This window comes from Azolla caroliniana, unplaced genomic scaffold (assembly GCF_043228905.1).
Source record: "Azolla caroliniana isolate FFs.n. ecotype wild unplaced genomic scaffold, voAzoCaro1.0.p SCAF_1, whole genome shotgun sequence".
NCBI lineage: Eukaryota > Viridiplantae > Streptophyta > Polypodiopsida > Salviniales > Salviniaceae > Azolla > Azolla caroliniana.
Genome location: NW_028230436.1, coordinates 31678475 through 31692274, shown reverse-complemented (window position 1 = coordinate 31692274; position 13800 = coordinate 31678475). Strand labels below are relative to the sequence as shown.

The window sequence follows — 13800 nt, the reverse complement described above, 5'->3', positions numbered from 1 at the left end:
GTTGGTATGCTGAAATGCAGCAATGGTTTGAGTCACATGGCATGAGTATAAATGCACTACCCCCGTTCCAATATTGCTTGGATTGTCCCCATCTAAATATGACCAAAGCGGAAAAGAATAGAGTGATCCGAACTGATATTATTAACTTGGAAAACAAGATAACATGGATCAGCCCCAAAATACCACTTGGTACAAAGATGGCCCACTATAAGACACTTCTTACACACATCGGAGGATGGATTCATCATCAAGCCACCTTATATGGACATACATCTATCCTATGCTCTGCGTATTGTGATAGGGCAGCTGCAAACTTCATCACATCAGTTACAGATTGAGGTAGGCAGATATACACGACTACCTCTAGAAGAGAGAATTTGCCAATTGTGTCATCAAGGAGTGGAATCTGAAGAACACTATTTTTGTCATTGTAGTGTCTTTTATGAAATCAGAGGGAGATACCATTGCCTCTTTAAACAAGGCTTTGGCCCACTATGCAAGGTAATGGAATATGAGGACTAACGATGCCTAGGACTTTTCTTGCTAGAGCTCAAGAGACATCGGGAAAAGTTGTTGAAGAATACAACCACACAAGCTCATCCACAAAGAACAATCACAACTTTCTTTAGCCCCATCACTCCTACTGAAAGTCAATCATGGGATACACAAATGGGCTCCAGACCAGGACATAACAAAGGGGTTACAATTGATCGGGCAATAGCAATTTTGTTGTGCACGTAGAGGGGTTACAATTGCCCTATGCTAGCGATCTTTCGAAGACAAAAGCTACAATATATCTAACTTGAGAATCTCACATGTGCCAAAAACCAAATTCCCTCATTTCTTTTCTTTTCATCTTATCTACTTTTATATTTACGGTGTAATATCTATTTTATTTTGATTTGTTCTCAAAGACGAGGCAACAATTAAGATGTAATCTCTTGTTTGGTCTTATAGGCCATTTTGGCCTCTTAAAAGACGTTAATATATCTTTCTTTCTTTCTACCTCTAAACCCTAAACCCTAAACATAAGTGATGACTGTTTGGACCTTCGCCCCACACCCTTCTCATTGACAAGTAAAGGCCATCATCACTGGCCTTGAAGTTGGCTCCCTTGCTTCGGAGGTCTCTCCATATTGGAGTGGCCCATGGTGGTGGTTCTTTGAAGGCAGAAATTTTAGTATACCTGAGTGAAAAGAATTACTTGTGGAAGCGTGACGACCGAACCGACTTCACCTCGTGTTAACAGTAAACATATACAGGTTTAATGGATTCTTCAAAACACACAGAGAATACACAAGAGTGACAGAGAGAGAGCAGAAAAGCATAAACTCAATTTCAAAAATAACACTGTGTACATACAATGTCCTACAGAACACTTTTTATACAAATCCTTAAAAGACTGACAGAAGTACTGACATGTACTTCAATGCTCATACGTGCGACTGACACCGACTCCCATGTGCCTACGTACTAGGCTAGATTTGCAAGCCTCTAACGGCCTACTAGATACAATCTGATCCGGCTTTTGATTCCGGATACCGATCCGGATACCTATATGGTCCGTTCTGGATTCTGATCCGGCTTTGGTTTATTCAACCGATCCGGATCTGGTTGAGCTTGTCCGCTCAACACTGAGTCTAGAATCTTAAATGCTTAGGTATCTAGCTTCTTTAGTAACTTTCAGTTATATTCATTTTGTTTTGTTGTTTTCAACGAACATATGACATTTTAAAGATTAACCTCTTGTTTAATCTCATGGGCCATTTTGGCCTTGTAAAAGATGTTTATTTATTGTCCGCTCAACACTGAGTCTAGAATCTTAAGTGCTTAGGTATCTAGCTTCTTTAGTAACTTTCAGTTATATTCATTTTGTTTTGTTGTTTTCAACGAACATATGACATTTTAAAGATTAACCTCTTGTTTAATCTCATGGGCCATTTTGGCCTTGTAAAAGATGTTTATTTATCTTTTTTTCTTGTCTGTTAACATGTTTGTGGCTTTATAAGTAATTAATGACATTTGTGCTTCAAAAAGTTTGCAGAGGCAAATTCTTGGTTGAATTCTCTAATTGCTACAATCATTGGAAACCTAAAGATTTCAATCACAAATGTTCATGTTCGATATGAAGACAGAACCAGGTTGGTTTGGATTGTTGATGTGGTTACAATTGAATTGTGTTGCACATTGCATGACGTCCTCTGTGATCTGATGACAAGTCACTTATGGTCTGTCAAGTAATTCTATAGTGTCTGCAATTAGTGTGCTGATAGGTGGCTGTTACTGATTTCACTAGCAATCCTGGGAAACCCATTTGTGCTGGAATTACTCTGTCAAAACTTGCTGCTGTTACAATAGATGAAAATTCGAAGGAAACATTTGTTCCAAGTGGATTACTTGATAAGCTTCACAAGGTTAGGTGTACGACTTGATAAGATCCACAAAGAGCAATACATATTAATTGATCATAAGATACTGATAATTGCCGTACAGTCCTTGCATTTGGAAGGCTTGGCAATATACCATGATTCTGGAAAAGCACCTTGGAACGTGGAGAAAAGATGGAAAGAGATGACTTCCAAGGAATGGAGTGAGGTAATGTCATTCAAATAAATGTGTTGTCTATGTGGACCTGAGGTTTCTGCAAATCACATGGTTTGGTGTCTTTCAATTAGGTTTTTGAACCGGCAATAAACCAGAAAAATGGCACAGATTCATTATCAAGAGAATTGATTGATGAGCATCAGTACCTTTTACGGCCAATTAATGGCATTTTGAGTTACCATCGTTGCAGCAAGAGAGAAAAACGTGATCCTGCTGTGGCTTTCCAAAATCTCTCTCTCGTGCTAAATGAAGTATCTATCAACATTTCTGAGGTTATAATTAACTTGGACCATGTTTATTTCTGTTGATCAATTTTTACATGTAAGTTGAGGACATAACGATCTGGTTGTCTTCCTTGTATTCAGGCACAATATTGTGATGGATTCAGGCTTCTGGAAGTGGTTTCGCAATACAGAAAGCGTGTGGAATTTTCACATTTCCGACCTGGGGTAGCAGTGTCTGAAAATCCACGAATCTGGTGGAGGTATGCTTCTCAAGCAGGACGGAAGCAGCAGGAGAAGACTCCGTAAGTGGAGAGGGATTGAAATTTCTGTTTATTCTGGATGGAAAGACTTTCATGAAGTCCGTCAACAGGCTAGATACGTGTCTAATTATATATCTGATTAATTTACTTGTCTATGTAAGCAACCTCTTTGGAGGCTAGTGCGAGCTGAATCCACTATTTCATTCTTATTTGGCTAACCTGGTTTCTTCTGAAACTGTCAGTGCCTTGTTTGCATAGAAATAATATGGGTAATATAAAAAATGGATGACATGTTTGAGAGGGCTTCATTGTGTTGACTAAAAGAATGATGTAGATCAAACTTTACCTATATTATTTTATTTTGGCCCAATGACATTATCCTTAGCTCTCTCATTCCTCTGGGACACTGTTTTACCTATAGTATAGGGTTGAAAAGACCTCCTTGAATGCCTTGCAATCTCTGTTCAGTGTCTCTGCTGCACGGCCACATATATTTCAATGTATATCAGCCTTTGATGAGATAAATTTTTTGTTGACCATGCGGTATTTGTGGGTGATCTAATAAAACATTACATCTGACCTCGAAGGTTAATGTTGATCTTCACTTTTCCTGGATTGGAGTAACTGTTCTTCTTTCAGATGAAGGCTGTTGGCAAACACATTGAGACTAAATCAGTAATCCATAGTCATTCTTGGTCTGAGATGGTATGCTTTGAAGTTTGAGGTAACATGTTGGACCTGTGTCCTACTGTCTGCTTGTAGGTACTTACTGTATAATTATAAAATCCATCGCTTCTGTTTAGAAGTGAAATTTTGTTTGCCTTTGTAAGAATGGACATACGTCAAGTAGCAAGTTTTGATTGCATGCAATCAGATTTGTTTGTGGTCGTCAACATAATGGCAATATTATTAGGAATTTTTAGTTCTGAAGATCTTCATATTTTTTGAAGAATGTATTGCACTGTATTATCTATACTGATAAACCTATCTTTTGTCTCCTAATTGCTGCAGAGTTTCATGCTGATTTTGTAGCATTTGGGTGACATGAGTTTCAGTAGATACATGCTTGTTTAATTGTTTGGTGCCTCCAAATCTTTGCAGGGTTCTGTACTGTAACTGTTTGAATCCTTAATGGATATATTTATTTTGCAGATCCCACCTCTCATGGGGCATGGTCGAGCATATGTGTTCTTTAAGGAGGACATATGTCCAGTTGTATGCAGAGTCACTACAACAAAAGTCTAGAACTGAAAGTGACCAAATTAGAGAGATTGAGGACAAAGTAGATTTACAAGTCTTACTTCTTTGGAGGTATGTGTTTAATCCATGCTTCACATTTACAAATAAGCCTTTACTAAGAATGATGATAGTCTTGCTAAAGATAAGGCTACTTCTAATGGAGCAGATTATTGGCACGTGCCAAAGCAGAAAGCTTGAAATCGAAAGAAACAAGTTCAGAAAGTGATAAAGTCAAGAAACAGGGATGGTGGGGATTTGGATGGTAGGTATTTTGTCCTGCATTTTCCTGTACCATTCACATCTTCTGTCTAGTGTTCCGTGAGGTGAATCTCAGTCTTATTTCTCTCCAAAATGTGACAATATTTTCAGATCTAATTTCTCACTCGGACATTTCCTTTCTTATGATACAGGAGAACTGTAGCGGTCAATGACATCAGTGGTTCTCTGCCTGAAGCTAATATGGGGAAACAAGATATGCGATTGGGGGAGTTCACGAAGGAGGAGTGGGAAAAAATAAATGAGCTTTTGAATCATCATCCAGGGGAAGATCCTTTATTGCAGGAAGCTGCAGATTCTTTGCAAATGTCTGTTGACGCAATCATCAAAGAAAGTTCTGTTCGAATTTTTGATCAAAACCGAGTAGAAATACTGGGTGGCAGTTTTATGGCATTATGTGTTGGAATTAACATGTATATGAAGACATTAGAGTGTAACGTAAAACTGCAATCATATGGCATTACAGTACCTGAAGGTCCTTTAATAAAGGTTGTCCAGAATGTATTTCAATTCAGAGTATTTCTATTTTGGCTTCTTAAAAGATGTTAATATAGCTTTGTTTCTTTCTTTCTCAACTGTTTACATTTGATGTTTATTTAGAGTGTGAGCAGTGATGATAATGAACAAGTTCTATCAGCTTGGTTTATTCACCAACCTTTGCGTTCAACATTGGATTGGAAAATATCAGCAGTTATATTGCCATGCTATGTCATGGTAACAAGTCTCTAGTATTCCTTGTCTTAATAAGAAATGTCCGTATCAACTGATTCTTAAAACTTCGACGATGCTTTAAGAAGGTTGATGTCATAAATAGGCCAATGTTTTCATGTGATGGGAGGTGTACTGTTCAGGTCTGTTATACAAGTTTTGAACGGATCAGGCATTTTTTTAACAGTAGTCATGCTGTTAATCGGGGCATTGCATTGGAAACAGCAGCAGCCTTGCAGGTCAGTGCCTAAATCTTCCCCATTGAAGGGTAGATATTTCTATGGTTATTCCTTTATTAATTTTTATTAATTTGTGTCTCAATGTAGAGCAAATTAGAGAAAGTTAGACGTGCTGCTAAGGAGCAGTTAAGATCGGTGCTAGAGGAAGAGAGTAGGCATGTAGCATAGACTCTTCTCATGTGTTATCACTGTTGGATTTATAATTCCTATGATTGATCTGACTATACTACTTATACTTATTCAGGTTTTCCATTGATCTTGATTTGGATGCTCCAAAAGTCAGATTTCTTGCAGATACCAAATTAACAAATGGATTAAATACAGAGCTCATCTTAGACTTGGGACATTTCACTTTACATACAGAAAATGTTTGTTGATTATGATTAATATCAAGATTTCATTTAATGTTATCTTTTAAAGATACTAAAGTGAATGATTATTTCTGAACAGGATGAAAAACACGAGCAAGGAAGTTCTGGTCATTCTCTTAGAGGGGATCTATATTCTCAGTGCTTTATATCTGGAACGGATATTGCGGCTTACCTTGTGGATGGATCATTTGATTGGGCAGAAATGCCAAAATACCTGTCAATGGATGAAGAATCTCAAGAAGTTTGCAATCGTGAAGCTATCCGTAGTTTATTACCTGTGTTAGATCACTGTAGAATGTTTCTTCTTTTTGAAAAGGTTTGTGAGTTTATAACTATCTTGATTGTCTAAATATTTTATCAAAATTTTGACTTCTTGGTTGGTTTAGTTGCGTATACCACATCCAGCATATCCCTTGATGCATGTTGGGCTGCAAGTTCCACAGCTTGGTCTGCATTTCTCTGCTGGGAGATATGAGAGACTCTTGCAGCTGATTGCAACATTTGATGGCTCAAAAGATCAGATAGAGAAAGCTCAATCCAGTGCTTTGTGGTATCCAGCTGATCATGAGGATGTTGTAAGAGTATTATTTTGGAAGGTAAATAATTTTATAGCGTGGCTGATTGATGTCTATGTGTGTAAAAACATTTATACTTACTTGACCAATTGCTATAGGGAATAGGCAATGCGGTAGCTGAATGGCAGCCTCGGTGTGTTGTCTTATCCGGGTCATACTTATATGTTCTGGAGTCAGCCAACTCGCAAGCATATCAACGCTGCTTCAGGTTCTAAACTTTGCTACACTAGAATGATGGCTCTTTTTTTTAATATAATAATTTATTTAATTTCCTTTCTTGTTCTCTTTTCTTGCCTAGTTCTGAAAGTGATATTTATGCTCATTTTTTGGGTTTGCATTTCAGCTTGGATGGGAAGCAGGTTCTGGAGGTTCCTCCATCTAATATTGGAGGGTCCAGTTATGTCCTAGCTGTTTGCAGTCGTGGAATAGAACTGCAGAAGGTATTAAACATTTTGTTTATTTATCTGTAGTTCTCTTTATTTGTGAACAAAGTATCTCTGCTTATGCTGACAGGATGAGGATATGTGTGTATCATGTGTGTATCATGTGTGTATCATGTGTGTTTGAACTGTTTATCCATGCTGCAGACATGATTAAAGACAATATTAGAGACCATATGATCCTTGAGTGTAATTTTCTTTTTGCAGGGTCTTGAAACTTCTAGTAGTCTTATAATGGAACTTACGGACCAAGGGTGCAAGGAAACATGGTTGAAATTATTGACATCAGCAATTCATAAATCATCAGTAAGGATACAGACAGATACACAAAATATCTTACAGTCACTGTCAAGTGACTTATTTGCTAATGAAAACTTTTACAGGTTCCTGTCTCCATATCTCTACCTGAATATTTTATTGAAGAAGATGAAGAATTGGACCCACCAAGGGTGGATTTGTTAAGTCAGTCCCTTCTTTTTGTTACCGGAGCTTTGCATGAACTTCAATTATCTATATATGGATTGGTGAGATGAATAATCTAGATGGTGGGTTTTTTGGTAATTGAAATCAAGAAATGACCAGGGCAACTAAAAGTCTACATTGTTTATATTTTATATTCTATGGCTCAGACAGATAAAGTTCTTCATGAACGCAACAATGAAGCTGTTATTTTGAGTCTGCAAGCTGGTGGAGGAAAGGTACTATGCAATGCTGATTTGTCAATATAACTTATTAAGGTTGAGTTATGCTGTGTATGGTTGATGAGAACCACCCTTCCTTTCTAGGTCAATGTATTACAACGGCAGTATGATTTAACTGTTGGTATGAATCTTCATTACTTGAAAATAGAGGATAAGCTGCAGGGTTCCATATCTCCGTCATGTCAGTATGTTGCTCGGTCTGTTCTTAGCCAAGAGAATATGAGCCTGACCATAGCATCAAATGAAATGCTGCCTGAATCTGAGCTCAAACAGAAGGAAGAAGAAGATATTTATAACGATGCTCTGACTGAATTTGGTGGTTCTCCAAATTCCTCACCTGCAAAAAGTTTGGAGTTCTCGCAGTCGCATTCAAAGGAATCCGAGAAAGTCACTTTCTCATGCATTAAAGACATGGTCTTAGCTTCAGAGCTGAAGCCCTTTAATCTTTGTCCAGGGGAGCGTTTAATGGATAAGGTTCTGTCAGGAACAGATCGAGATTCAAGAAGTTTTGTGAGTATGCAAATCATAACAAGACAGTCCGAGTCACCAGACTATGATGATACAGATGTACAAGTGAGTCTTCATCATTTTAACTGAATTTATAACAGTTTTTAATTTAGGCATTGGACATTGGGTTCATTTTTCTTTTGTGCTTAACCAACAAGAATATATATTAAGTGCTTAGCTGACAAGAATATCTGGTCTTCCATTAGCTAATGTTAAGCTAATCAGAATCATTGGTACCTTTACTAGTGAGAATACCTTAAGGTGTTAAATTCTTGGCGAATGAAAATATTTGTACTGTAGGCAATTTTACTGTTCTAATTATATTTATTTTGGTTTGTTCTCAAAGATGAGATAACATTTCCAATAATCTTTCTTCAGTTGCAATCCTCGTTACACTGGTGGATTTCCTGTTTCCTTCTAAGCCACTGAACCTATAATTCATCTAGAAAGCTATTTGTTAGCTTTACTTGCCAGATGAAAGACCGAGTGGGAACCCACTAGTTCAGAAATTACCCCTCTCGTCTTCGGTCATATTAGTTTGTTAAATGGTTAGCTAAGAGAAATATCCTTGACCTTAGACCGTTTACTAATCTATTCAAATTTATTTTGGTTTGTTGTCTCAAAGATGAGAAAATGTTTCAATATGTGATCTCTTGTTTGATTTCATAGGCCATTTTTGTCCTCTAAAACAACATTATATGTTTCTTTCTTTTTGTCCAATATCAATAGATGAGCATCTCAATGGCGACTTTGGAATTTTTCTGCAATCGGCCTACAGTTGTTGCACTTATTGACTTCGGTTCAGAAATCAGTGAAATTATGGATATGCAATCTAAGGTTCCTGATAATTCTAATGCATCTGGAATATCATCTAGTGATGTTGAACCATTTGCGGAATGTGAAGTAGTAAGAGGTCTGCTTGGTCAAGGGAAGTCAAGAATTGTCTTTCAGTTAAAGATGAATATGGATAGTGTACGTATTTTTCTCAATTTGGAGGACGGAACTGGATTGGCTATGCTAGATCAAGAAAGATTTCACATGGATCTGAAAGTAAGAAACTTGTTCATGTGATGATCTTTGAAGACAATATATTTAAAGTTGTTGATACTGGCACTCTATAAATGATGTAATTTTCTTTAATAAGGGTGAAATCACATCTTTATTTTGATTGTGTTCTTCCTTCATGAAATGTGATAGGTCTTTCCAGGATCATTCGCTATCAATGGATTACTTGGAAATCTTAGAGTACGGGACATGACCCTTGGTCCAGCTCACCATTGGGGTTGGATGTGTGATATACGTGACCCAGGTTGTGATTCCCTAGTAAAGGTACATTATAGCTCATTCTTCATTCCTTTTCAGGACTTTGTCATCAATTCAATTTCAGTTTCACAATAGAGGATCTCATGAACTTTTAATGCATAATTCAGGAGTTAGTTTTCTGTCAAAAATGACATAAATCTTGTTTAATTCAGTTGGTTTTTCAATCGTTCAATGTGGATGAGGATGACTATGAAGGTTATGATTATAGTCTGGAAGGAAGGCTCTCGTCTGTTCGCATTGTCTTTTTATATAGGTTCATCCAGGAGGTATGACCTTGTTATAAACATTTCCTTTTTCCCTGGGGATTTTCCCTCAATGATAGGTTGTTCCAGTTGCTAAAATTCACACTAGAAATTTAGGTTTCTTTTCAACCTCTCAATTTTTTGCAGGTGACTGCATATTTCACAGCCCTGTCAGCACCACATGCACAGCAATTTACCAGAGTTGTTGACAAAGTTGGTGGAATGGAGAAGCTTGTTCCACAGTCTGATATCGATGGATTACCAGCGTTGAAGTTGAATGTTTCTTTGGACAACCCCATCATAGACATGCCTAAATGTTCGTCAAGCAAAGAGTAAGTGTGTTTTTGTGCTTATGCAAGATGCTCAATGGCTATCAATGTTGAGACAATTCTATTTAAATATATGGACAGATACATGCAATTAGACTTGGGGTTTCTCAATTTGACCAACAAATTTGAATGGCATGGTGGATCTAAAGAAGATGCATCCTCCATCCATTTGGATGTGCTTTCAGTTGAGGTATATGTTTCTGGATAATCCATGTTTTAAAGTTTCTGTAGCTGATACATTATTGTGCTTCTTCAGATATCAGATATCAACATGATTGTTGGTATGGATGGTCAAGAAGGAAAACCCATGATACAAGATGTTCGAGGGCTTAATGTAAGGATACGACGTCCATTGAGAGATCTTTTTAGAATGGTTCCTGAAGTGCAGGTGGATGTACAGGTAATGTTAGACAATAGTTTTTTATTTCAATTCTTTTATTTATTAGTAATCGAGTGGAACGAGACATCATGTCATGAACTTCATAAATGTGTGTCGCTGTTAGGAGGCAAGCTTTCCCAGGAGAAGGGAGAGCCACTGAAAGGCATTACTCGTGGTCTCCTTGAAAGGACCCTCAGGGTCATAAGATTGTAGGTAGTCTGACATCATTGTACAATGGGACTTTGATATGACCTTTAGGCTCATAACCTTGCAGTTAATCTGACAAAATTGCACTTAGGGATAGCACGGATAGCACATTGCATGCCATTGTAACTTTCTCCTTCATTTGCTCACCTATCTTCTCTCTCTCTCTCTCTGTGTCTGTGGTTTTGATATTATCCTTCATGGAATTGATCCTGTTTCCTACTTTCTCTGTCGTTCAGATATTTATAGTGTCACCAACATGAGAATCTTATTGAGATTCTTTAGTCACGTCTTATTCCATTTCTATTTACTTTTTTATGTAGTTACATTGATTTTGGTTTGTTGCTGTCAAAGACGAGACAACATTTTAAGATGCAATACCTTGTTTGGTCTTATAGGCCATTCTGGTCTCTTAAAAAACGTTAATATATCTTCCTTCCTCAATAACCCTGCCATTTAAAAATGTATTGTGTGATTTCATAGGCCTTTTTGGCCTCTTAAAATACATATTTCTTTCTTGAATGAAGAATTGATAAACTACACATTGAAAAATCACCCCAACTGTATGAAATCAGTCTTGGCAATACTGAAACACTAAATATATTCGATAAACTCTCTCTATCTTTGTGATCTGAGAAAAAATGAGAGAAATCCCTAAGCAGGGCAGAGTTTGTGGGTAATCATGATTCGGTTTGCTCCCCTAACAAAATATATATGATCTGTTTCAAATAATACAAATACATTGTAGGACAAGCTGGCAGGTTCTGATAATTCTGAAGTTTGTGTAGGTTGATGTACTTAGTGGAATATTATCAGACAAAGAGTACTTGTTGATTACTGGATGTGCGACATCAAATATATCTGAAATTCCACATTTGCCACCGGATTTTAGATTTGTTTCTACAGAACAATTATACCCTACTGATATGAATTCAGAGACACCAAGGAATTCAGGAAATCAGAGGTTATCTCTGCAAAGCAGCAATTTAGGTCAAGTAACAATCCCATGGACAACTTTTAGGGTGACCGTGGAAGTTCGGACTGCTGAGTTGGAACTGCACAATGGCATGGAAAGAGAGTCTGCTTTAGCTCGAGTTCAGGTATAGAAACTTAATAACTAAATTATAATTTTTTTAGTTTATATTCAATTGTCTGTTATATGCTAGATGCGGAGCATGTGATTTATGATATCCTAATTCTGATGATTATCATGCTAATGCACTGTCAGTTTATAGGGGCAACATGGTAGGCAGAAGACGAAAAGACATTCCCACATGAATTATTGGAGAACTCAAAAAGACAGGTTTTAGAAGGCCATAAATTAGGTTAGCAAGAGACCATAATATTCCATGATCTGCATTGTGCACCCAATGAATAAGCCGCAGTTTATAGGAGCAACGTGGTAGGCAGAAGACGAAAAGACATTCCCGCATGAATTGTTGGAGAACTCAAAAAGACAGGTTTTAGAAGGTCATAAATTAGGTTAGCAAGAGACCACAATATTCCATGATCTGCATTGTGCATCCAATGAATAAGCTGCAGTTATATATTTGCAAATTTAACATCAGAGAATGTGTGATTCTTATCTTTCAACAATACCGACAAATCTGATTTGGATGGTCTTGGATGACTATCTCACGCTGTGAAAGTTCTACATTTATGAGGACACTTCCAAATTCTTTTTGTCTTAGCCTAATTGACTGTCTCAGTAGCAGCTTCCACAAAGTTCTTTATGGATGAAATTGACTGTTTTGAATTCTGTTCTATTTGCAGCTGCAGGACTTATGGGTGAATTATAGAAACAACTCTGTGCAAGAAATTGATGTTCTGTTATCACTCTCAAGACTGCGTATTCTGGATCTTCGTGTAGGATCAAAGCCAGAAATGAGACTTATGTTGGGGTCAATGGCAGACTTGGAAGGAAGTATAAATTCAAGCAGACAAGAGGAAAATGATGATAAGATCACATCTTCAGTGGAACCCCAGGCACCAATGGTAGTTTTGGACACAAAAATCAAAGAAGGTTTGCAAGCATCAATTATCAGAATTCAGCGACCTTGCCTTTTAGTGGTCCTAGATTTTCTTCTTGCTGTGGGGGAGTTTTTTGTACCTTCATTAGCGACGTTGACTGGCAAAGATGATTGCAATGATCCAATACTAGATCAAGATCACATCAGGCTTGTAGATCCATACTATAAACAACAGGAGCCAGTGGTGACTATATCATCGCAACGAAAGCTCATTGTTGATTTCCATAATTGTAATGAATTTACTTATGATGGATGTGGCAATACATTATGCATCCAAACAGAAAATTTAGACCAGGATAGATCTGATGGTGGCCCCATTGATCCAGTGATTCTTATTGGGGCTGGAAAAAAGCTTTTCTTTAAGAATCTAAAAATCAAGGTACTGTTATGCTCAAAATATTTAGTGTATTTCAAGTTTGTTTTCTTATCTTTATAGATGACAAACTTGTACAATTTCTGGTTGAATTTCAAGAACTCATTTGTCTTTCCTAATTGATTGAATTTCAATTCCTTGCAGAATGGATTTATACTCAAAGATTGTATACAACTTTTACCCTACAGCAGCTACAGTGTCCGGGTGGAAGATGGTGTGATATTAGATGGAGCATTTGATCGTGATGGTGATTATCCATATCATAAATCAGTAATAGAGTCTAGTTCAAATTTAATGTTAAGAAGTCTAGGCAGCAGCCAGGTCCCTTCTAATACGAGTAGCAACTTCACGCTTGATGTACAGGTAGTCTTGCCAGAAAAATGGTTGCACTATGTTTTTATTCTTGAAAAATTGGTGTCTTATATCATCCTCTGCTTTTGGGGCACACAAATATAAAGTGAAAAGTTTCATAAATTTGTAAGGAGAATGTGAAGGATTTTGATTTAACTTGAGCTTTACGTGATAGTGTGAGGGTTTCCCAAGTTTATTAAGGCTTATCTTTTTGTATATATTGCATGCTGATGCTAGTACAAGTTCATACGATTAAATTGATTGGATAATGAGATTATCTATTTTTAGTTAAGCTTCTGTCAGAGTTAATCCTCTCACCAGTTACTAATCATCATCTGTAGTGCTTAAGCTTTTGTACTATCTATTAGTTTTCAACTTTAAATATGCCTTTGAATTGTTCTATTTTGAAGTAAGATTTCGATAGT

The 13800-nt window shown here is 37.1% G+C and overlaps 1 protein-coding gene across 1 annotated transcript in view; it reads left to right on the top strand.

Moving 5' to 3' along the window:
• Positions 1-13800, top strand: part of LOC147869755 (calcium-dependent lipid-binding family protein) — a 35223-nt gene that overhangs the window by 6133 nt on the left and 15290 nt on the right. The window contains exons 8-36 of the mRNA XM_087332813.1: positions 2038-2141; positions 2297-2414; positions 2494-2595; positions 2676-2876; positions 2970-3130; positions 4241-4399; positions 4494-4589; positions 4738-5092; positions 5204-5317; positions 5455-5550; positions 5638-5705; positions 5795-5918; positions 6001-6237; positions 6308-6517; positions 6595-6704; positions 6840-6936; positions 7144-7242; positions 7320-7460; positions 7566-7634; positions 7722-8210; positions 8874-9194; positions 9342-9473; positions 9620-9733; positions 9857-10041; positions 10120-10228; positions 10295-10438; positions 11410-11721; positions 12395-13030; positions 13169-13387. Of these exons, the coding sequence (XP_087188939.1) occupies positions 2038-2141; positions 2297-2414; positions 2494-2595; positions 2676-2876; positions 2970-3130; positions 4241-4399; positions 4494-4589; positions 4738-5092; positions 5204-5317; positions 5455-5550; positions 5638-5705; positions 5795-5918; positions 6001-6237; positions 6308-6517; positions 6595-6704; positions 6840-6936; positions 7144-7242; positions 7320-7460; positions 7566-7634; positions 7722-8210; positions 8874-9194; positions 9342-9473; positions 9620-9733; positions 9857-10041; positions 10120-10228; positions 10295-10438; positions 11410-11721; positions 12395-13030; positions 13169-13387 (5322 nt within the window). The remainder of the gene's footprint in view (positions 1-2037; positions 2142-2296; positions 2415-2493; positions 2596-2675; positions 2877-2969; positions 3131-4240; positions 4400-4493; positions 4590-4737; positions 5093-5203; positions 5318-5454; positions 5551-5637; positions 5706-5794; positions 5919-6000; positions 6238-6307; positions 6518-6594; positions 6705-6839; positions 6937-7143; positions 7243-7319; positions 7461-7565; positions 7635-7721; positions 8211-8873; positions 9195-9341; positions 9474-9619; positions 9734-9856; positions 10042-10119; positions 10229-10294; positions 10439-11409; positions 11722-12394; positions 13031-13168; positions 13388-13800) is intronic.